The sequence below is a fragment of the Podarcis tiliguerta genome (assembly GCF_965153285.1).
Source record: "Podarcis tiliguerta genome assembly, chromosome: 14".
NCBI classification, from domain to species: domain Eukaryota; kingdom Metazoa; phylum Chordata; class Lepidosauria; order Squamata; family Lacertidae; genus Podarcis; species Podarcis tiliguerta.
The window spans coordinates 21,673,743-21,698,083 of NC_139547.1; the positions used below are offsets into that span (position 1 = coordinate 21,673,743).

Below are 24,341 nucleotides of genomic sequence, written 5' to 3' on the forward strand. Positions count from 1 at the left end.
CCACAGTTTAACTATGCATGACTGAAGTACTTTTTTAAAAAATCTGTCCCAAATCTTCCAAATTCAGCTTGATGCCCAAGAGTTCTAGTGCCGTAAGCAAACAAGAAAAACTCTTCGCTATCCAGGTTCTCCATGCCAAGCATGTTTTTAAAAAATCTGTCACTTCACCTCTGCTTCATCTTGTATCTAAACTAGAAAGTCCCAAATACTGCAACTATTTCTGCAAAGGAAAGTCGCTCCACACCCTGGATCATTCTCCTTTCATTCTGCTTTTCTGAACGTTTTGCAACTCTACAACTTGTATATCTACAGACTCCAGGTTTCCTCAACGTCTGCTGATATCTCTCTTTCATGTGTGTTGGTTTTTTGGCTACAGAAGGAAAGTTGCTCGGCCATGCTAGTAAAATATATGGTGATGGCGATACTGATTTGTAGCTTCAGGCAATCAGTGAGGAAAATTGAGATAGCAATGGGTGGTGGGTGTGGGAAAGAAAGCTACCTCCAGCTTGCATAGTGGTGTATACTCTTCCTGAAAAAGAGGGGTGGGAGAGAAATTATTTCAACTTGCATTTTAATAAGAACCTGCATGAAATCCACACTTCTTGTGCCAATATGTGAACTACAAGGCAACGCTCCTCCAGAACAATCATATCTCTCTGAATTTTGCAATACATTTCTCCAGCTCCAAAAATATATACATATTGGCAGTGCATGCAAAAATGCTTTTATTTATAAGAATAGCATATTAACATGCATCATATTCGGGGAAATTGCTTGCAATAAGTACATACATTTTTTGCCCTATAGGACACACCGGCCCATAGGATGCACCTAGTTTTTTGGGGGGGAAATAAGGAGGGGAAAAAATATTCCCCCAGCGGCGGATATCTGCCCGAAGCGCGGGGCGCTCTGCTTCAGCGCGCCCCGCGCTCCAGGCAGCAGGCTGCTATCCGCAGCCTAGGGAGCCCTGCGGGAACTCCCGCAGGCTCCCCAGGCTTGCTGATAGCTTCCTGAAGCCTGGAGAGCGAGAGTGGTCGGTGCGCACCGACCCCTCTCGCTTTCCAAGCTTCAGCGAAAGCTTGCATTCGCCCCATAGGACGCACACACATTTCCCCTTCATTTTTGGATGGGAAAAATGCGTCCTATAGGGCGAAAAATACCATATATTTATTTATTTATTTTAAAAATGGAAAACTGATGATGAAATCTGGCAGATACTTGAGAAAAGGAAAGGAAATGAGATTGTCCAATTTGTCAATACATGCTGAAAAACAGTGGTGAACTTTCCCCTAGGCCTCTCCCATAGCCATCAAGCTGCTGAGGTTAGGACAGGGTGGATCGGCCAAGTGGCTGGGTACAGAAGGAGCAGCTCAGGCTAGAGGGGTGTGGGAAGAAGATGGGGGTGGTCTGTCACCCCATTTCTCTTCTCTCTGTGATCTTTCACATTTCCCACATTTTGTTGTAATAGCTGATACAAGAGCCAGTGAACAGGATCCAGCTGGCGTGCTGAGAACCTGGGTGAAGTGGCTTCCTCTGGAGAATTCAGCACAGGCAAATGAATGCTTTCCCATATTGCTGCTTGCAATTCACTGGTGTGTGATCTCGTTTAAAAAAAGAAAAAAGAAAAGCCCCCCCGCCCCAACAACAACACTTGTTGATCCTGTCTGGTCTTTGACCTCAATAAAGGTTGATTGATTGAGACTTGTTGATCTGTGTTGTTGTTGTTGTTTGGTCCTTTAGTCGTGTCCGACTCTTCGTGACCCCATGGACCAGAGCACGCCAGGCACTCCTGTCTTCCACTGCCTCCCACAGTTTGGTCAAACTCATGCTGGTAGCTTCAAGAACACTATCCAACCATCTCGTCCTCCATCATCCCCTTCTTCTTGTGCCCTCCATCTTTCCCAACATCAGGGTTTTTTCCCAGGGAGTCTTCTCTTCTCATGAGGTGGTCAAAGTATTGGAGCCTCAGCTGTACAGCTCAGCTATTCTGGTCACAGACTGTTCGCTGCCTCAGGGCCCACAGCTCTTCCTAGCAACTGTCAACACCCATAACAAATTACACTTCCCAGAATTATTTGGTGGGAAGTATAATTTCCATACCATTCCAATGATTGTTGAATGTTACTTGATTTGATGTAAAAAAAGGTAAAGGACCCGTGGCACTTAAGTCCAGTCACGAACGACTCTGGACTATTTGATGAAGGTTGCTTACTTTAAAGTTACGTTTTATTGTCACATTTTTGTATGGCATTAGATTGTTATAGGGTGTACATTCTTTGTTTCTTCGGCTTGCAAACCGTCTTGGGTATTGTAAGATAGAAAGACGCTATACAAATTAAAAGTGATGATGATGATGATTTGTTAAATGGTCTCATAGTGCTTTAAATGTATGGTGTGAATGTGGCACAGGATTCTTCACCTGTTAAAATGTTGTGCACTTTTCATATGAATCTGTTAAAAATGCAGTGTCTGTAATACATATGTACCTTTACAAAAAAGAAGCTTTTCATATACCACAGGAATGCATCCCATGAAATTGGAGCCCATTGTGGCTCCTTCAGGGTATTCTTTAGGATCGAAGTGGAGTTTCTTACATGAAACTCAGCTTTAAGCTGAAGAATCCCCTCCTGCCACTGCTGTATTTGCCTCCCTGATTAAGGGATACCATAAAACAACGACTCTCTCATTTTACAAGGTTGGGACAAGCACCAAAGGCAGCAGATCAGCATTGTTCCACTGGAGGTGCATCCTAAGGTTTTACACAATAGGAGGATTGCCCTGAGTCAGGAATCCTGAATTGCAACTTTCGTGGGTGGGACGCTGAAGAATTTAAAATCATGCACAAATGGGGCGTTACCACAGAGAAAGCCGCTGTGCCTCTTCAGTCTTCTTCACTAGGAGATGTAACGTACTCTCCGGAGTGAAACGGCCAGGTAGGACTTTTTTGTCTCCTTTCATTCTTGAGCTTCATTCTGCAGTAGCTGGGACTGCTGGTTTGGTTCTTTCTCTTTTTAAGGAATGCAGTTAATGCGAACAGTTGTATGCTGCAGGTCGCATTCACTGAAATTAATGAGTTTATGCCAAAAACAATGAAACAGCTCACCATCCTAATGAATGGCAGGTGTACTAACTGACCCGAAATGCTTTAATAACAGCAAAAACATGTAGAATCTTGACATGTGTTTTAATCTGGCCTTTACCGTGTTGTTGATTTTATTTTTTTGAAGGCTTTGAAAGGCTGTTTTTAACTTTTTTACTGACAATTTAATAGTTTGATTCTTTTTGTAAACTGCTTTGAGGGTTCTGTCATCTCAGACAAATGGTGTTTATGTGTGTGTGATTAGATGATAGAGATAGATAGATAGATAGATAGATAGATAGATAGATAGATAGATGATAGATAGATAGATAGATAGATAGATAGATAGATAGATAGATAGATAGATGATAGATAGATAGATAGATAGATGATAGATAGATAGAGTTACATTCTCTTTATCTTGTCACCTTGTAACTGCTGAAATATTTTAATGCAGCCATTGATATTACTTTTTCCTGATGTTTATTTTAAAAAAAAACAGTTAACAGATCCATATGATATTCTGGGAGACAGGGAAAGACTGCTGCTTGGGTAGAGTGCTAAAAACCTAAATAAATGATTTTAGATGGATAAAGTCAAATAGGATACTGTGACCGAATATGTGTTGCCTCACTCTTCTTACCACCTAATCCCTTAAACGTGTTGAACTTGTTGTACCTGCAGGTGGTAGAGGGGGAACACATGACTACTTTTACATATTGTGTGTGGTATGTAATAAAAAAAATATGTTGGCACATCCAAGGTTGGAGAGAGAAGGCAAGACTCCCACCCTTCTACCAGATACCGTGTTCACTATGTGCTGGGTTTTTTTTTAAAAAAAAAATGTGCAAGCCTTATTGTGTATTGATAAGTCATAAAGGGGATACGGGTGGCGCTATGGGTTAAACCACAGAGCCTAGGGCTTGCCGATCAGAAGGTTGGCGGTTTGAATCCCTGTGATGGGGTGAGCCCCCGTTGCTCGGTCCCAGCTCCTACCAACCTAGCAGTTCGAAAGCACATCAAAGGGCAAGTAGATAAATAGGTACCATGCACTGCTCTGGTTTGCCAGAAGCGGCTTAGTCATGCTGGCCACATGCCTTGGAAGCTGTCTGCGGACAAACGCCAGCTCCCTCGGCCAGTAAAGCGAGATGAGCGCCGCAACCCCAGAGTCATCCACGACTGGACCTAATGGTTAGGGGTTCCTTCACCTTTACCTAAATCATAAAAACTGTACACAATTTACATTATCACAATCAGCTACAGGAGCAACACTAAATGATTAATTCTCAGAAAGCACCTGATATGAAATTATTAATGATACCACACTATTACTTGGCTAGAATAAATATTGTCACACGCCACACCCATACCAGGTTCTGTATGTATTTCCTTTTGGACAATGAAGCACAGGAGAGACTGTCACATCTTTATGAAATGTGGTGCATTTACACAGATATACAACCTGAGCCTAGGCTAGAGGGTGCTCAGGATTACACCCCAAGAGTGTCCATTGCTTCTGTCATTGGTGCAGCATGCTTGGGTCTGCAAAGGGAGAAATCAGTTGTGTCCTCTGTGTCTCCTTGTTACAGCTTGTCCTAGCCAGCCCACATGGTGTTCTCTTCTCTTGCTCTGCTTGCCAAACCGCTTGCAAAACTGATAAGCCTTTTTTGTTCACTTATGTCATTCACCCTGAAATCTGAAACCGCTTTGGTCTCCGCCCACCACCCACACACAGCTGGGGGAGGGGCTCCCCCCTCCTTATGTGGCACATTTTTGCCCTCTTGGAGGCTTCCTGGATGGGCTAATGACTGGCCGTTGTCAGCATTCCGTTCTTTCAGTGAGCTGGCCTGGCTCCTTAGCATAAACCAAATTAATCAAAGGTTAATTCTAAACTTTTACTAATTCCAGGATTGATTGGTGACTTGCACACTCACTCTGGCCTCCAAAATTTATTATATTATAAAGAACACAATACGTGATAACTATAATAAATACTGCTACTGATGTTCCTCAGCATACTATTTTCCTTTCTGCACAAATTGGTGTATTCAGTTCCGTGGTCCAGAATTTCCGAATCCCTTTATTGTATACACTGTGTTATTAGTGGTTACTTAGTCACACTTTCTCCCTCCTTGAGCACAGTAGTTAGTCCAACAACGCTTAGCTTCCCCCACACTTTCTTTATCTGATCTGTTTGATTAGGCTTCTTATCCCCAGCATGCATTTGCATATAAATATTCTGGTCGGAGTTATAATGAATTAAGCTTGATTCATTTTTTTTTACATCAGTGGTTCCCAGTTAGCTAAGTACTGCGGGACCCCTGATTTTCAAAAGCAGAAGCCATGGACCCCCTACTTTTGACAATTTTGATAGTTTTTGTTATGGTCCCACAGAACCTCAGGGGTCTGCAAACCACCCATTGGGAACCACTGTTTTACATAGTTTAATGGCAAATTCACACCATACATTTATTATATATATATATATATATATATATATATATATATATATATATAATTTTTATTAAACTTTCTGTTTTACAATTTAGAATATTCATTTAAACAGCCTTAAAATAACAATGACTTCCCTTCTTATCCTTCCATGGTTCATTTTGCATATCACAAATCCCTGCATATTTTCCATAAACTAAACCATTCAGTATTACATTATTACATCCATCAAGACTTATTTGCACTCTTGAAATGCTGCCATTGTTTTCAAGTGTACACAGTCCCCCCCCCATATATTCAGTAAACATTTTTCAATCTTCTTTAAACATATGTTCTTCTTGTTCTCTTATTCTCTTATTAAGTTTGAGAACCAAGGTAGAGATACAATGATCTGTATGACAGATACCACATTTGCAAGTGCTATAAAAGAGAGAGTGTGTTTAGTTATGTATTTAAATTAGAATTTTATTACCAGTAAAGGTAAAGGGACCCCTGACCATTAGGTCCAGTCGTGGTTGACTCTGGGGTTGCGGCGCTCATCTCGCTTTATTGGCCAAGGGAGCCAGCGTGCACCTTCTGGGTCATGTGGCCAGCATGACTAAGCCGCTTTTGGCGAAGCAGAGCAGTGCACAGAAACGCTGTTTACCTTCCTGCCAGAGCGGTACCTATTTATCTACTTGCACTTTGACATGCTTTTGAATTGCTAGGTTGGCAGGAGCAGGGACCAAGCAACGGGAGCTCACCCCGTCGCGGGGATTCGAACCACCGACCTTCTGATCGGCAAGTCCTAGGCTCTGTGGTTTAACCCACAGTGCCACCCGCGTCCCTTATTACCATTACAGCAGTCCAAAAGTACAGTAGCAGGGTATTACATCATAGCATATATAAAGCAAAAAGTAAGTTAAAGAAAGGATGACACACCAGTATAAATGAAGACATCCTCATTTCCGAAGCAGGTGTGGATGACAAATGTCAAGAATAGGAAATAAAATCCCACCGCATGACATGAAAGCATTATGGAGCCTCTCTGGATATATGCAGTTCATGTTCACATTTTTCTGCAATAGCCAAGTCCAAAGACAAACGTAGATTTTTCAGGGTTTTCCATGGCTGGGCTATTGAAATTCTAGCAGCAGCTAAAAGTTATTTAGAGCAACAAGTTTTCATGTTGTTAGTCCCCATATTCAGTGGATATGTTGTGGGGAGACCTAAACCAGTGATTTAATTATTTTAGATATTTCTCGATATCCTTGAGAACAAAATAATGACACCCAAGGGCATTTCCGCCAACGATGGAAGAATGTCCCTCAGGGTCCACAGCTCTGCCAGAAATCCTGTGTTCACCGCAATGTGATAGGAAACATCTGCACAGGTGTGCAAATGCCATTTGTGCAGAACCACACGTATGGTGAAACAGATTTATAAGTCCTAACTAACCACAGAGATTTCCATTCAGACTCCTATATTAAGCATTTAAATCCTTCTCCCAAGAACACTTCAGACCCAGCAGGGGACCCAGTGGTAAGTTCTAAAAGCACGATGTAAGTAATGGAGACCAGTGCTTTGCCTCTGTGTCCCTGACTCAATACAATAGATTTAAAATTAGTCAGAGATCTAGAAGCTTGCACTCAAAGTACAGTGGTGCCTCGCAAGACGAAAAGAATCCGTTCCACGAGTCTCTTCGTCTAGCGTTTTTTTCGTCTTGCGAAGCAACCCTATTAACAGATTAGTGCTATTAGCGGTTTAGCGGCTATTAGCGGATTAGCTGCTAAAAGGCTATTAGCAGCTTAGTGCCTTAGAAAAAGGGGGTGGGGAGCAAAAAAAATCGCAAGAATCACAAGACATTTTCGTCTTGCGAAGCAAGCCCATAGAGAAATTCGTCCTACGAAGCGCATTGAAAAACGGAAAACCCTTTCGTCTAGCGGGTTTTCCGTCTTGCGAGGCATTCGTCTTGCGGGGCACCACTGTAACTGATCTCCCAATATATGCCAGAGTTGATACTTTTGTAAACAATTGTGAATAGTCTACAGTACAGAAGAAGGCGATTTACAAAACAGCAACATCTATTACTCCTTATGAGACAACATTTCCTGTTCAAAATAAATTCAGGTTTTACTGAGAACAGTGCATTTACAACATCGAAATGACATGAAAATCACTACCACCACCACCACCCCGAGTTACGTTTTTGTCTGAATATGGTACCCAAACTGGATTTTTCCTCCATCATCTATGTAAGCAGCATCTTGATAACTGTGAATACAGAGTAGCTCCTAGGAAGAGGGCCTTTCACCCAGTTCCACTTACCCGCCCATAATAATCTGTTTCAAAAACAGGTTTTGTAAGTTATGTCAAAGCTGTCTGTGGCAGCACGTTCTGTAATAGTAGGGTCTGCTCAGCTGAACTTCCAGAGACTTTCGCCTGTTATGTGTTATTGAATGAGCAGTCATGCTTTTTCATTTCCATGCCAATCTTTTCCATTTCCTGGTTTCCATGCCAGTTTTTCCCATTTCCTGGTTTCAAGAAAAAGGCTTGAATCAGAGGGAGCTTGTAGGCTATGTAGAACATGACTCAGTGCTTGAGTCGTTTGCATGCAGCAGTTCCCAGGTTCAAACCCCAGCAATCTCCAGATATGGCTGGGAATGTCCCTTCTCTGGAATGTATTTATTATTATTAATTTATTGCATTTATATCCCACTTTTCTCTCCAAGGAGCTCAAGGTGATATACAGTCATACCTCATGTTAGGTTTGCTTCAGGTTGAGCGTTTTCAGGTTGCGTCCCGCAGCGACCCAGAAGTACCAGAACGGGTTATTTCTGGGTTTCGCCACTCACGCATGTGCAGACGCGCAAAATGACGTCACGCGCATGCGCAGAAGCGGCTAATCGCGACCCGCGCATGCACAGACATGGGTTGCGTTCTTTTCAGGTTGCAAACGGGCCTCCGGAACGGATCCCATTCGCAACCAGAGGTACCACTGTACATGGTTCTCTTCCTCCTTCTCTTCCTTGCTATCTTCGCAATCACTGTGACTGGCCTAAGGTCTCCTAGCAAGTGTTGTGAAGAAGAAGAAGAGTTTGGATTTGATATCCCGCCTTTCACTCCCCTTCAGGAGTCTCAAAGCGGCTAACATTCTCCTTTCCCTTCCTCCCTCACAACAAACACTCTGTGAGGTGAGTGGGGCTGAGAGACTTCAAAGAAGTGTGACTAGCCCAAGGTCACCCAGCAGCTGCATGTGGAGGAGTGGAGACGCAAACCCGGTTCCCCAGATTACGAGACTACCGCTCTTAACCACTACACCACACTGGCTTGTGGTTGAGTGGGGATTTGAAGCCTGGTCTCTCATCACTCTAACCACTACAGTGACTCACCGCAAGTTAGCATAGACAGTACTGAATTGGATAGGCTTTTGGTCTGACTCTGTATAAGGCAGCCTGCTACTGTGGTAGAATCCTCAATACCTGTCAGTTCGTGTCCAGGTGGGAAATAACTGGGCGAGACCGAGATATGAAGCAAGGCACCCAGTGGTGATATTTATTAATTGCCGCAGCAAGTTCCAAGTCCTCCAAGAAGGAATGGGCTCCATCCAAGGCTCTTCATAATCCTTTTTATGCTTTTCTTAGGGTGTTTTCCACCCATGCACACAAGCTTATTTATTACAGCTTAATATTTCTAAAATGTTCATTGTTATTTGTCAAGTGTGCTAAGGGCTGGTTTCTAGCATCTGCTTTGTTCACCAGAAGCTGTCTGCAACTTATTTCTGCTTCTCGCTGGGTAGCTCATGCCCTCCAATAACCGGGGGAGCCAAATGAGAACGCTCATTTTTTGGGTCAGCTGCTCTGGTGCAAACCAGCTGACTCCCACCAGAATGCCAAACCAAAAGGCAGGACATTCCAGGATTCTGTAATTCCAGGATGTCCCAGCTGAGCAGTATGGTAGCTGTGTACGTGCCTTGTCAGTGCAGTGGTACCTCGGGTTAAGTACTTAATTCGTTCCGGAGGTCCGTTCTTAACCTGAAACTGTTCTTAACCTGAAGCACCACTTTAGCTAATGGGGCCTCCGGCTGCTGCCACGCCGCCGGAGCACGATTTCTGTTCTCATCCTGAAGCAAAGTTCTTAACCTGAAGCACTATTTCTGGGTTGGCGGAGTCTGTAACCTGAAGTGTATGTAACCCGAGGTACCACTGTACTTTTGTTTTAACCTTTCTATTGAATTTGTTCACTGTGCAGAAACAGCTATGACCAAGATGGCTACTCTCACACTATTTTTATGCCAACATACACCAAAATCGCACCACTGCAATCATAACATCCTTCTGTGTGCTGTCATGTCCTATCTAGGGTTTACTCACACATTCACGTTGACAATATCACTTTGGTTTGGAAAAGTAACCCATATTCTTGAGTTTTCAGCTCTGTGGTTTGTTTGGAGGAAACAAACTACGAACTGGATTCAGGAGACATATTAAACCAAAGCATGCATAGCTCAGTTGGTTGGAGCATGATGCTGACAATGCCAAGGTTGCAGGTTCGATCCCCACATGGGACAGCTGCATATTCCAGCATTGCCGGGAATCCTCAGGGTCCATTCCAACTCTAAAATTCTATGACTTAGCTGGCAGCAGCAGCAGCAGGACCAGAGGCCGTGATTTCCTTAGCAACAGTTTGCATGCTTGCACATTCACACTAGGCCATGCTCTGGCTGAGCATTACCGCAAACTGAGCCTAAATCTGTTTTGCTCTTATCTGCTGTTTCCCAGGGGCTCCTCAGAATTCTCTTGAGTTAAAGTCTTGTCTTTTCACACAATGAGTATAACATGACATCAGGTTCTAAGGCTGCAGCTGTGTGTGTAGCCTCTTTGAACACAGTGGAATTCTTTTCTGACCAAACATACGCAGAGCTTATGTCTTGAATGCATCCATCTGATTGTTTCATTTGATTATTCCATTCCCATTCCTGCAACACACCCTTCCCCATCTTTCCAGGGTCAGTGTAATGATAGCAGACCCTCCAAGTGTCCCTATTTTCCAGGGATATCCCTGATTTAGAGAAGCTGTCCTGGTTTCTGATGCCCCTATTTTCATTGGAGAAATGTTGGAGGGTGTGGTGTTATCCATCCCTCGAGTCGTCTGAAGGCAATCCTGTATAGGAAAGTTTTTTTAATGTTCAATGTTTTATTGTGTTTTTATATATGTTGGAAGCTGCCCAGGGTGCTGGGACAACCCAATAAGATGTGTGGGGTAAAATTAGTAAAATTATCAGTATGGAATAGAACATCCATATTTTCATCAGAGAAATGTTGGAGGGTGTGTGACAGAGCTAGCAATTTGTTGATACACCCTGAATGTTAAGGGCTTGGCAATTTGGGGATTTGCCCTGGAGGCACATTACCTAGGCAGTTCCTTAGGCCCATATTTTTTCTCCTTTCTAGCAGAGTGTCTTAGAGGCTCCTCTGAATAAAGCTTCTTTTATAAAAGTGTTCCTCACTCTTGGTGCCTATTGTTGGACCCAGAAACACTGTATGGTATCAGAAAGTTGATAAACATGTTGCATTAACTGGCAGAAACAGGGGTGCCAACTTGAATAAAATATTGGGGGCCCTGGCCCCCTCAAATATTATTTTTTGTGGGGAATGAAGGGACCTCAGTCTCCTATGGGCAGAAAGTCTTCTGGCTGAAGAGCTACAAACAGAAGATAAGAAGCTGTCAGAGCCACACCCAGAGACAGTAAGGTCTACATAACTGATGTTAAACCTTTGCAAAAATGAAAATGCTGCAGCCCCATCAAGCCTGCAGTTGTCAACGGATATTGCAGAAAACTGGAGAAAGTTTAGACAAAGATTTGCACTGTACGTGCCTGGCAGCAATAGGGACTGAAGGAAAAACTGATATGATCAGTTGCTGTGGTAGGGGAGGAGGCCCTAGACATTTATAATAACTGGGCTCGCTGAAGGAGAGAACATGAAGCTGAATGTAATTATTGATAAGTATGAATGGTGCTGCATGCCTAAAAAGAATGAGTTTTTGGGAAGGGGGTAGAATAAGTTATTCAGGTGTATACGGAAAGCGGAGCAAACAATGGATCAATACGTAACAAAATTAAGAAAGCTGTGAGTAAGAATTGTGCTTTTGCAGACCTGGGAAAGAGTTTGATAAGGGACAGAATTATCTGTGGTATCAAAGATAATGTCATTGGAGAGCAGCTGTTGCAAAAGAGGAATCTGCTCCTGGACAAGACTATTCAGATTTGCAGGGGCTCATAAACTGTGAAAGCACAGGCTAAAGACCTGGACTCAGGGAAAGATGTTGTCTATACTCTGCATATTATTACAAGAGATGGGTGCCAGTGGCATATGCATCTCAGTCCCCCACTGGCACTGAAACTAGATATACACAGATGGAAAAAGAGCTCCTTAGTATACTATTTGCTTACAAAAGATTTACTCAATATATGTATGGGGTTACAAAAGTGGGACGCCACCCCTAATCTCTGCCAAGCTGGGCCAAGATTCCCGGGGGTTGCATACTACTACTACTACTACTACTACTACTACTACGGTGGTGCCTCGGGTTACAGACGCTGCAGGTTACATACATTTCAGGTTACAGACTCCACTAACCCACAAATAGTACCTCGGGTTAAGAACTTTGCTTCAGGATGAGAACAGAAATCGTGCTCCAGCGGCACGGCGGCAGCAGGAGGCCCCATTAGCTAAAGTGGTGCTTCAGGTTAAGAACAGTTTCAGGTTAAGAACGGACCTCCAGAACAAATTAAGTTCTTAACCTGAGGTACCACTGTATTATTAATACCCTGCCCATCTGGCTGGGTTTCCCCAGCTACTCTGGGCGGCTCCCAACAGAATACTAAAAACACGATAAAAGATCAAACATTAAAAACTTCCCTAAACTGGGCTGCTTTCAGATGTCTTCTAAAAATCAGATAGTTGTTTATTTCATTAACATCTGGTGGGAGGGTGTTCCACAGGGTGGGTGCCACTACCAAGAAGGCCCTCTGACTGGTTCCCTGTAACCTCCCTTCTCGCTGTGAGGGAACCGCCAGAAGGCCCTCAGAGCTGGCTCCTTCAGGTATACAAGGCCAGGCCATTTAGGGTTTTAAAGGTCAGCACCAACACTTTGAATTGCATCCAGAAACATACTGGGAGCCAATGTAGGTCTTTCAGGACAGGTGTGATGTGGTCTCCGCGACCGCTTTTAGTCTCCAGTCTAGCTGCTGCATTCTGGAATAGCTGTAGTTTCCGGGTCACCTTCAGAGGTAGCCCCATGTAGAGCACGTTGCAGTAGTCCAATGCAGCTTTTCCTAGGTGGTCACCCAGCGTCTGTGTTCCTTTGAGAAGCAAGACACGGCGGAGGCTGTTGTAGCTTTAAGAAACATAGTTTATTCACATATAGACACCTTTAGTTTGCATGGAGCGAATACAAAACCATGCAGGATAGTCATATCAAGAGGGGCTTGTTACCCACAGCAGTGCAGCACCACAGCAGTCCAAGGCATCTTTCCCAGCCCCCCCCCCCAAAAAAAATGGTTCCTTCACCACCTCCTGGTACCACCCCTCCATTATCCTGTTCCTAAAAACTAAGCCTCCTTTATTTATTTCCATGCTAAAACCCAGCTCTTTTGATGTTTAGAAGCACTAATAATGGTTAATCCCTGCTTTTGGGAACCCATAGCAAAGGAGTTCACCAGTTTTCATCAACACTTGTTGATTGACTAGGATTAAAGGCACACACTTAGGACATTGATGTAGTTTAATTAACTCGCCACATGCTAATTCCTGATGCTAATAAGTTGTTGTTGGCATCAATCTGTCTTGAGAGACTATGGAATGCACCTCAGAGGCCTAAGATTAATCACCATATGGCAGCTATGGTAGAAGTTTGTTCACTTGTTCTGAAAGTCTGTTCTTAACCTGAAACTGTTCTTAACCTGAGGTACCACTTTAGCTAATGGGGCTTCCCGCTGCCGCCGCGCCACCACCACATGATTTCTGTTCTCATCCTGAAGCAAAGTTCTTAACCTGAGGTACTATTTCTGGGTTAGCAGAGTCTGTAACCTGAAGCGTCTGTAACCTGAAGCGTCTGTAACCCAAGGTACCACTGTACAGTTGTACAGCATCTATATCTGAAGTTTTAGGTCTTTCAGAGGAACAATAGAAACTTTGTGTCCCATAACAGTTGAGGTTAATGAGCCTTCCCTGAATGTTTCCCAGAAGTATCAGAAAGTACTGATTGTGGCTACAGTCAACCACTTAGTAACTCATCATGTCAAGAACAATCTGATAGCAGAGCCGGCTGGATCCCTATGATGGACAAACACAGACATGTTCTACCATAAAGATAAAATCTCCAAAATGGCTTATAGAGATGTGTTAAAATGTATTATGTACCATAATTCATTAGCCAAGATCAGTTATTTCCCATAGTAGATGTTTATACAGTTTATGCAGCATAATGACCATACATATCTATAATAATAATATTAAGGTTTTCCCCATATTTGTTCACGTTTTATAACTTGTTAAAAGGGGGAGGTGTAATGATAGAGCTTGATAACTTGTTGACACTCTCTTAATGTTAAGGATGTGGCAATCTGAGGACTTTCCCCTGCAGTGGCGTAGCGTGGGTTGTCAGCACCCGGGGCAAGGCAAGTAATTTGCGCCCCCTAACCCGTGGATTTTAGTACTAATTTTAGCACTGCGAGTGCGAGCGCCCCCCCCATGTTGCGCCCGGTGCGGCCGGCCCCCCCTGCACCCCCACACTACGCCACTGTCCCCCTGGCTCTGAGCCTTCTTCCCTTGGCGGGGGGGGGGTGTGTTCCCCAGCTGGCTCCTCCCACATTTCCTCTGTGTCCAACCAGTCTGGGACATGATGGTACAACATGCAGGCCATTAAAACATCAAGTTGCACTTTTCCGCTTCTCTTTAGAGACCTCTGCTATATTCATTTGATTTGCAGTTTGTGATTAAAAACAGTGCACCATTTCATTAATTTCCTTGTAAAAAAATAAGGGAATTCTCAGATCCCTCCCCCCACCCTACCCCAGTCTTTTGGTGTCTTACATACTGGAGTTGTAGACAGTTTCAAGGATATTTATTTATTTATTTGCAATCAAGCGGTTTATAAATGTTATGAAATAAATATAAACAAACAAACATGGGCGTCCTTATATTGTTAGAATGGATCTGCATGGGGTAAACAAGGTTGGGTCATTTAGTTATGTGCTGGGTGTGTCATAGCCTCTGGGCCAGTTTCACCTCCAGATGTTTAATCCATCTGTTTTAGCATAAGCTGCTTGTGGATGCAAGCTGAATTGCATATCTGTTTATTCTGATTGCAGGTAAGCCTGTGCGTCATTCAGCTAAGCTTTACTCAGAGTACACTCACTGAGGATAACAGGCATGACTAAGCTTGGTCCATTAATTTCAGTGGGTCTACTTTGAGTGAAGCATAGCTGAATACCGACCATACATCTCTTATTATTTTTCAGAGTTGTGTGGTTTCAAGTTGTGAAAGCTCACCTTGAATGTAATGCTGAGGTTGCATAATCAACATGACTTCATTTTAGGCGTTTGCTGATGCCTATCTTTTCAAAAAGTTGTAATATACTCCTCAGTATTGGCAGTAGTAAAGCATGCCAGGGCAAGTAGATAAAGAGGTACTGCTGTGGCGGGAAGGTAAATGGCATTTCCATGCACTCTGGTTTCCGTCACAGTGTCCCGGTGCGCGAGAAGCGGTTTAGTCATGCTGGCCACATGATCCGGAAAGCTTTCTGTGGACAAACACCGGCTCCCTTGGCCTGAAAGCAAGATGAGCGCCGCAACCCAGGAGTCGCTTTTGACTGGACTTAACCATCCAGGAGTCCTTTACCTTTACTTTTTACCTCTCACAGTTGCCAACCAGATTCTTGTGAGAAGGCTGCAAGCAAGACCTGAGCACTTGTGCATCCTCCTCTCCTGCAGTTGGGGGGCATTATGTCTCTGAATTGGTATTCAGAGACATAATGCCCCCAACTGTAGAGGTAGAATCATAGAATTATGAAGTTGTAAGGGGTACCGCAGGTCATCTAGTCTAACCCCCTGCAGTGTAGGAATCTCAACATGCGGTTCCCCCATCCAGTTTGAAAACATGCTGGAACGTGCTTAGCTTGGCCAATGTGCTAGCAGTCTTATTGCTGCACCATTCCACCCAAGTCGGTGGCCATCACTGCCAGATGGGAGGAAATTGCTAAAAATGTCCGGGGGAAACATTTTTTTGTTTTGCTTTTGCGAATTTGACAACTTTGGCAGGAAAAAAACCCTCAACAACTTTTCTGTCTGGATTTTCACTGTTTGAAATACAGTGGTAACTCTAGATACAAATGGGATCCGTTCCGGAGCCCCGTTCGCATCTAGAGGTAAACGTAAGTAGCAACGGCATGTCTGCGCACGCACGCGTCGCTTTTCACCACTTCTGCACATGTGTGTGACGTCATTTTGAGTGTCTGTGCATATGCAAGCGGCAAAACCCGGAAGTAACGCGCTCCGTTACTTCCGGGTTGCCGAGGAGCGCAACTCGAACACGCTCAACTCGAAGTGTATTTAACCCGAGGTATGACTGTATGGCAACCCTAGCTAGAGCCCACAGCATGGGTATTCTTCCAGACTGCAGTTCTGATCACTCACCACTCGGGGCAGCCATATACATGGCTGAAGTTTCCAGCTCCTGATAGTATGCTGAGTGGCGAAGGAACCTTCTCCGGCACCCGGGGCGGCGCAGCCCATACAGACTGCACATGTACGGCATCCTGCGCATGTGCACGCCATACGGGATGCCGTACATGCACAGCCTGTAAGGACAGCGCGCGAGAGCGGCAGTCCCCATATGGGCTGCGGGCGCCCTCGGCTGCTCTACAGCTGGGAGGAGGCAGGGGCCATCTTGTTACCCCTCCCAGAGTGGCACCCAGTGCAGCCCGACCCCTCCCCCCCTTCCTACACCACTGAGTATGCTCCCCTTTTCTTTTGCGATAAGGCTGCCTTATGGATCAGCTGCTAGTTTGTTAAAAGTGCCCAAAGTCCTGTTAAACTTCTGAAGTCCCGCTAAGAAGTGTGGCAATACACTGGTGCACAGCGTGACTTGTTGTAATATAACTGCCTCAGCATCCTTTTTGCCTAGCCAGAAGGACGAGTCTAGCCTGCTGTACTCCTTTCATTTCTGGGTTACTAGAGAACAAGTTGCAGAGCCACCTGGTGCTCTGCCTGTAGCCAGGGCTCTACGGTACTTTGGCAGCCAGAAAAGCTGGTTTCTGTGACTTCAGTTGTGCAGATGCTCTCTTTTTGCATCATTTAGTCTGCAATGGTTTCTTGTCAGTTTGCCCTTCTGAAAACTGCAAAGCTCTGTGATGTTTGAATGCTGGCAGGTTCAATATAGTAAGTGTGATCCTTCTACATTCCTTGCAATAGAATCAAAGAATTGTAGACTTGGAAGGGATACCGAAGGTCATCAAGTGCCTAGTCCAACCCCCTGCAATGCAGGAATCTCAACTAAAGCATCCATGACAGCTGGACATCCAACCTCTGCTTAAAAACCTCCAAGGAAGGAGAGTCCACAATCTCCCAGGGGAGTCTGTTCCACTGTCAAACAGCTTACTGTCAGAAAGTTCTTCCTGGTGTTTAGTCGGAATCTCCTTTCTTGTGGCTTGAATCCATTGGTTTGAGATGTACCCTCCGGAGCTGGAGAAAACAAGCTTGCGCCATCTTCCATGTGACATTGTGTGTGTGTGTGTGTGTGTGTGTGTGTGTGCGCGCGCGCGCCTCCAAAAAAGGGGATCCTATTACCCCAAATGTATCCACTCATCAGCTTCAGTCGGCAGAACTGACACTATTACAGAAGCAACATTAGACGCATTCCACATTTGTAAGAACCTGATATTTTAGTGTGGCAGAACCTACCCTTTGGTTCTACCCTTACTATTGATATCAGGCAGGTGCTTTCACTGTACTCTTAATGATATCTTCTAAAAACATCTTTCTTTAGACAAGCCTGTACAGATGTTTAGAAAGCTGATGTGAGTCTTAATCTGTTTTTAAGTCTATTTAACTTTTTTTAATGTCCTAAATAATTGTTGTTAATTTTTCTTAGTGATGATCTTATTGCTGTTTTTGTAAACCACTTCAAAGTTTATTTTTACAGTCAAATGGCATGTACATTTTATGAAGTAAAATTAGCTGCATATGTAATTTCAATTGTTCCCCCACACTTTGGAGAGTGTAGAGCTTTTTATGTGTGCACATTGCACTATGTTCATTCAGCACTTAGCCAGTGGAGACCCAATTTATGTGGGCAAATGAAGCTCTGCCCCACCAACCTCTGTTAGCTGCCCAGCAGCTCCCTACTTGCCTTGTTACTTACAACCAGATGGGGGCAAAAAGTAAAAATTGTTGCCTCTGCCTGTCATTGGCTCTGGCGCCCCCTACTGTTGGGCTCCCTGCTTTCTGCCCTGCCAGGCACAAAGGGCACCAGCTGCTATGGCACTTGATGAATTCATGGAGGGTAAGGCTGTCACTGGCTATGAGTCATGATGGCTACCTTCACTATCAGAACCTGGATAGTGATATGCAGATTAAATGGGGAGGGGCTATTCAAAACGGGACTGACTCCATTCTCATTGGCTCCTATCAAGATCTGTGGGGGTCAAGTAAATTTGGGGGTACTGTCAAATGGGATGGGAAAGCTGGGGGAGGGGTAAAATCTGTCTTCTGCCCCCAGGCAGTGGGTGGCCTAGCTTTTCGCCTGCCACAATGACTGGCATTGTGTCAGTTTTCAGATATTTCAGGGTACTTTCAAATGTAACAGAATTACACCCCAAAGGCCTCCTTTTCATATTGTGTTCTGACTTCTGTCAGACCTGCCTTTGTTTTCTGTGGGAGTTTACTATTACTGATATAAATTTTTTGTTAAGTCATTTTCTCTCTCTCACACACACACAAGCGCACAATCGGTTGTGACTGGCATGCTTAAAGACCCTTTATCTTAAAGCCTATGTCTAAACAGCCTCTTTAAAAGGCTGGCTTCATTATCGTGGCATCTGCTCACCGTGAATGAGTGCCTTTCAGAAGTCCCCATTATAAAGTTCAGCCTGCTCTGGTTTATAGTTCAGTAATAAAAATGTGCTCAAGGCTGTAAGTTGGGGATACAAAGCATTTCTTCATACAACAATTGCGGTTGTTTTTCATAAGGTATTGATGCATGGCACTCTTACAAAAGTTGTTCAGTAGGACTTTAGTTTTACCTCATAGATTTATTTTTTTAAAAAAAAAATATGTTCCAAATGTTTGAAATGCTGGCTGCTTTGCATAGGAATCTATCTGTATACAGACGAAAACACACACAAAAATCCCTAAAGGCAAAGGGTGAGGGTCCCACCCTCTCTCTCTCTGGCTTCTCCCTGCCTACAGAATCCTCCACCCCGTCCTCCTCTTCTTCCTCTTCACCAGACAACAACTCCCATCCCAAACCTGCCCCTGAGACACAACCTTGAAGCATTATCACAGCCCAGCGACACTTTCCAGCCAGGCAAAAGTACTTTGAGGCTGCATAGCAGAGGCAGTGAAACATGCGGCTTAGTGGCAGGGATCATGGTCCGGGGAGAGACCCAGGGCCAGACAGAGAGGGCTCAAGGGCCGCATTCAGCCCCTATAAGAACACCAGATGAGCCTGCTGGACCAGGCCAATGGCACATCAATTCCAGCATCCATCCTGTTGCGCCTTAGTATTGCACAAACCCATCTTAACAACGCAGTTAATTTAACCAGCAGAATAATTTCTTGCCATAGCTTATGCAAAGAAGTCGTTTCTATCAGGTGCTTTCCCACAGTTTGGCAAGAGGTATTCAAGCATGTGTATAGATAGAATTCAGATAAGCAAGTATCGCTTCATGTGGTACATGAGAAGTACTCTTTGTCATGTGTCCATTAGTTCTAATGCTGGAGTCACAGTTATGTCTGCAGTTGAGGACACACGCAGGAATGGGAGAGAAATTTGATTCAGTTTGCATTTAAAGGTGAACCTACCAAATTTGTGCATTCTGAAACAGTATATGAACTGAAACATAGCCATCTTTGAAACGAGCCTGTCTCCAAATTGTGCAATGCAAGCAGCAAATACCAAAATAATAACAAAAATGCACGTATTTGCGTAAAGTGTGCATAAAAACGTATATATTAGTGAAAATAATACCCAAGAATGCGCAACATTAGGGAAAATTGCTTTGCAAAAATGCATATACCGTGCAAAATTGCACGAAGGAGAAATTCATATTAAAATACTGACCTTAAAAAATAAATCACATATAATAAAGTTATAAAATAAAAATTAGGAAGTCCCACATGGGTGAAGGGAAGACATAGGGTAAGATAAGACGCAAGTAAGAAATGACTAGATATTGGTACATAATGAAATGAAAAATGTGAATTTACAAGTATAATGTATATGTAATACTATGTAGACATTTTGTATATGTATTGAGATATCAATCAATCAACAAGGAAATATTGAGAACTCATATGGAGAACCTCCATGCACCCATTATGGGACACAGTCTCAAGAGTCAGGGTCTGATTTGTACCAAGAAAAATTATCCTTGTAATTGATGTAGAGAAATGCCCTTAGCAGGAGAGGACAACATGACGGGACAGAGATGCTCATCTGATCTCCCAGCAGGTGAGTCACTGCTATTTAGCAAGGAGGGGCAAACCACACTGGCAGACGCAGCCTGGTGTTTCTACCAGTGCATTTACATCTCTCCTGCTTCTCACTGCCTCACCTGTTTCCTCCTCCCAGGTGAACGTTGTCGCCCCACCACAACTTCCACTACTGATCCTTAGATGTGTATATACTTGTAAATTGATTTGCATTGTTTAGTTGGCATGCAGTTGCAGAAGGTTTTGTCGTGTTCATGTCTAAATGTTACAAAGCGGTCGCAGTCTTGGTGTGTGTGTGTGTGTTTGTTAATAGACTAGCACGCACTAATTTGTCCTCTTTTCCTTCCACTCAGAATGGCACATATAATAAAATTCGTGAATAGCTGGTTTTGGTGGGAGAGCATCTGGATGCCTGCCAACTGTAGCTGGTCGGACTTTGAAGATCGCAATGGATACATCTTTCCGAAACCACACCAGTTATTGGTCGTAATTCCATATGCTTTTGCGATGTTGGCTCTTAGATTCTTTGTTGAAAGGTATCTATTTCTCTTTTACTTTTATCTATTGCTTTTCCAAAGCTCCAAGAATGCGAAGGCAATGGGAAGATTGCTTCAAATTGCCCGCATGTAGCTGTAATGTTACAAAGCTGTGTGTAGCTTCATTAGAATTCTTTCTTGTTTGGTTTTGGAGCCTCTTGAGGTAAGTGCCTTGCTCCTTTTCCCCATTCTGTTTCTAGCTGAATAGATTTTTGTAGCATTGAGGTGAGGAGCTTATACCTTAGACCACATGCTTCTCAAGGAGCGGCTCATGATCTAAAACTGAGGTGTGGCCCAACCTAGAGCAGGTTACTGCATATATTATTATTATTATTATTATTATTATTATTATTAAAGAGAAGGTGGTGTTGAAAGACAAAGATGAAGGCATATGTAAAGAAAGAAATTGAGGGATAAAATACCATAAAGCAAAAGTTGCATGCATTAATTCACAGTAATATGCACCAAGATAGGCATCAATGGCAGATAATAATAATAATAATAATAATAATAATAATAATAATACCTCACCCATCCTTCTGGGTTACCCCAGCTAAGGCTGACCTCACTACATTATTTATTTATTCATTTTATTTAAGTTTCAGCAATGGAAATGAAGTCTTTTGCTATTGCACTGTCATGTCTTAAAATATTTACAGAAAAATGAATGAAGAATATAATATTTCAACTTTGACTTCTTGGGAGGAGGGGGAAGTACGTGGAAGCAGCTGCCCAGATCAGGGCTTGGCTGAAAGCCAGGAAGGGGTGAAGCCTCCAGTTCTCCTACCCAGGCCATCTGCTGCATTGCTGAAGCAACATCTCTTGGCCATACACCAGGCATCCTTCTCTGGAGAAATTAGCTGGAAAGAGATGGGAGCAATTATATATACGGATATATCAGAAGCAGTTTGTTTGGCAGGTGTGGAACTGCTTTGCTAACTTCTTGGCAGGTGCGTGCTGCTACTTATGAGCAGGGAGGGTTGAGGTGGCAGAGAGGCAAATGCACCAGCAGAGCCAATCTGGGCGGTCCTTAAACTTTGCACCTATTTCCCTCCTGGTAAGCAATAGCAATCCTCTTTCTGCGAAGCCAGCACTGTGGCTCCACCCGTCATGTTGTCTCTCTTCTTATCCAGCAGTACAGTGGTACCTTGGTTCTCAAACTTAATTCGTTCTGGAAGCCCGTTCCAAAACCAAGGTGCGCTTTCTCATAGAAAGTAATGCAAAACAGATTAATCTGTTCCAGACTTTTAAAAACAACTCCTAAACAGCAATTTAACATGAATTTTACTATAAATAATAAATTTATAATAAATAATAAATAGCAAAAACAAAAGTGCCAAACTTAATCCCTTTGACTTCCCAAATGTTCAAAAAGCAAGGCGCAGCTTCTGAGTGGTGCAGGTCCCCCGGAAACAATAGTTGACAGCCGTATCAGACGCTCAGCTTCCAAAAAATGTTCAAAAACTGGAACACTTACTTCCGGGTTTTTGGCATTTGGGAACCAAGGCGTTTGAGTGCCAAGGCATTTGAGAACCAAGGTACCACTTTATTCCTAAGTGCAGCACAGTCCAGCTAAAAGAGTGGCTGATTTTCCATGTAAAACCCTTTCCATAGTCACAGGTATCATTTCTCGGTGTTGCAGTAACAGTAGGAAAAGCAAACTCATCAGCAGATAGCACAGTTTCCACTGAAATCTATTAGAATCATTGCCATTTCTTTCTTTTAAAAAAGGCTCCTCTTTTGCATCTTTCCAGGTGCATTGCTGCTCCTCTAGCAAATCTCATGGGCATAAAGAGTGTGAAGCGTGTCCGGCCCCAGAAGAATCCCACCTTGGAAACATTTTTCAGGAAGTGCACAAAAAAACCATCACAGGTGAAGGCTTCTTTAAAAGGATGTATCTTTAGTAGATGCCTGTTCTCAAAACCATCGCCTGTGCCTGTCTGCATTGGAGGTATAAGAAGGCACCATTTTCCATTCCACCCTTCATCTGTCGCATGCAGCACTGCTTCCATTCTTCTGCAGTTACTCTTCCACCAAAAACTGCATTCTTCGTCTTGCTGTCTTTTTGACTTAGCAGTTAGTTACAGAAATCATGCAAGTTACACGGTCATTACGTTATTCAATCCCATGTATTTCGGGCGGGGGGGGGCATAATCCTGTATAATTTGTGGACTGGAAGCAACAACACAGATTGATTTCTGTTCTGGACAAGGGACAAATGTGCAGACACCAGCAATTTCCACCCCCATTTCTGTTGAAATTCTCCAACATCCCTAGTTCTGAATGCATATGGCTTTCTAAAACTTATATATCCCACTCGCTAGACCAGTGCTGGAAATTCCAAGTGGCTCTCATAAATACATTTTTGTGTACATTTATGTTATGTTTTTATCCTGCGTTTTAAGCCCCAAATCATTAACTTAATAATGAAAATCCTATTCAGTTTACAATTCCCAGCACAGTACAAAATGCAGTAAAATCTAGCATAACAACACCAAAAATTTGAAAATGCTATACATCCATGCAGTCGGTTGTGGTAACACTCATTCCCGCTGGTGCCGGTTTAACTAATCAAAGCCTTTCTGGAAAGGAAGGCTTCAAAATGCTTGATGCAAGTGGACTCTGAGGCACTCCTGATTTGCCCCGTAGACTTTGGAGGAGTTGCAGCCAGATTCAATCTTCACCACTTCCCCCCACTCCTCTCTTACTGCTGCTGCCGCCCAGCCTGAGTCCTTGGGCAAGGGCTGGATTTTCAACTCTTAACAAATTAGGAACCAAAAAATGTAAAAACTGTACATCAAAAGTAGTGTGGGTGAGTGGAGCTGACCCCCACACTCTCCCCATGCTCTGATCCTTCAAGGGACTGTTTCTCACAATTCAGGGAGAAAACAGCAGCAGCATTCAGGAAGTGAAGGCACATGTGAGGCAGGACTGAATCAAAGAATTAAAGAGACGCCAAGGGTCATCTAGTCCAACCCCCTGCAATGCAGGAATCTCAGCTAAAGCATCCATGACAGATGGCCACCCAACCTCTGTTTAAAAACATCCAAGGAAGGAGAATCCCCCACCTCTGTAGGAGTCTGTTCCACTGCCGAACAGCTCTTACTGTCAGAAAGTTTTTCCGAATGTTTAGTCATAATCTCCTTTCTTGTAATTTGGAGCCATTGGTTCACGTCCTACCTTCCAGAGCAGGAGAAAACAAGTATGCTCCCTCTTCCATATGATAAAGGTAAAGGACCCCTGACTATTAGGTCCAGTTGTGGCCAACTCTGGGGTTGCAGCGCTCATCTTGCTTCATTGGCCAAGGGAGCCGGCGTACAGCTTCCAGGTCATGCGGCCAGCATGACTAAACCGCTTCTGGCGAACCAGAGCAGAGCACGGAAACGGCGTTTACCTTCCCGCCAGAGCGGTACCTATTTATCTACTTGCACTTTGATATGCTTTCGAACTGATAGGTTGGCAAGAGCAGGGACTGAGCAACGGGAGCTCACCCCATTGCGGGGATTCGAACCGCTGACTTTCTGATCCCAGGCTCTGTGGTTTAACCCACAGCACCACCCGTGTCCCCCTTCCATATGA

General features: G+C 43.7%; 1 protein-coding gene across 2 annotated transcripts in view; it reads left to right on the forward strand.

Annotated features, from left to right (window-relative positions):
- Window positions 1–24,341, forward strand: part of LOC310663709 (protein Lines homolog 1-like) — an 83,317-nt gene that overhangs the window by 29,627 nt on the left and 29,349 nt on the right. For both annotated transcript variants that reach the window (XM_083411954.1, XM_083411955.1), the window contains 2 exons: window positions 20,580–20,762; window positions 22,517–22,634. In XM_083411954.1, coding sequence (XP_083268080.1) covers window positions 20,580–20,762; window positions 22,517–22,634 — 301 coding nt within the window. The remainder of the gene's footprint in view (window positions 1–20,579; window positions 20,763–22,516; window positions 22,635–24,341) is intronic.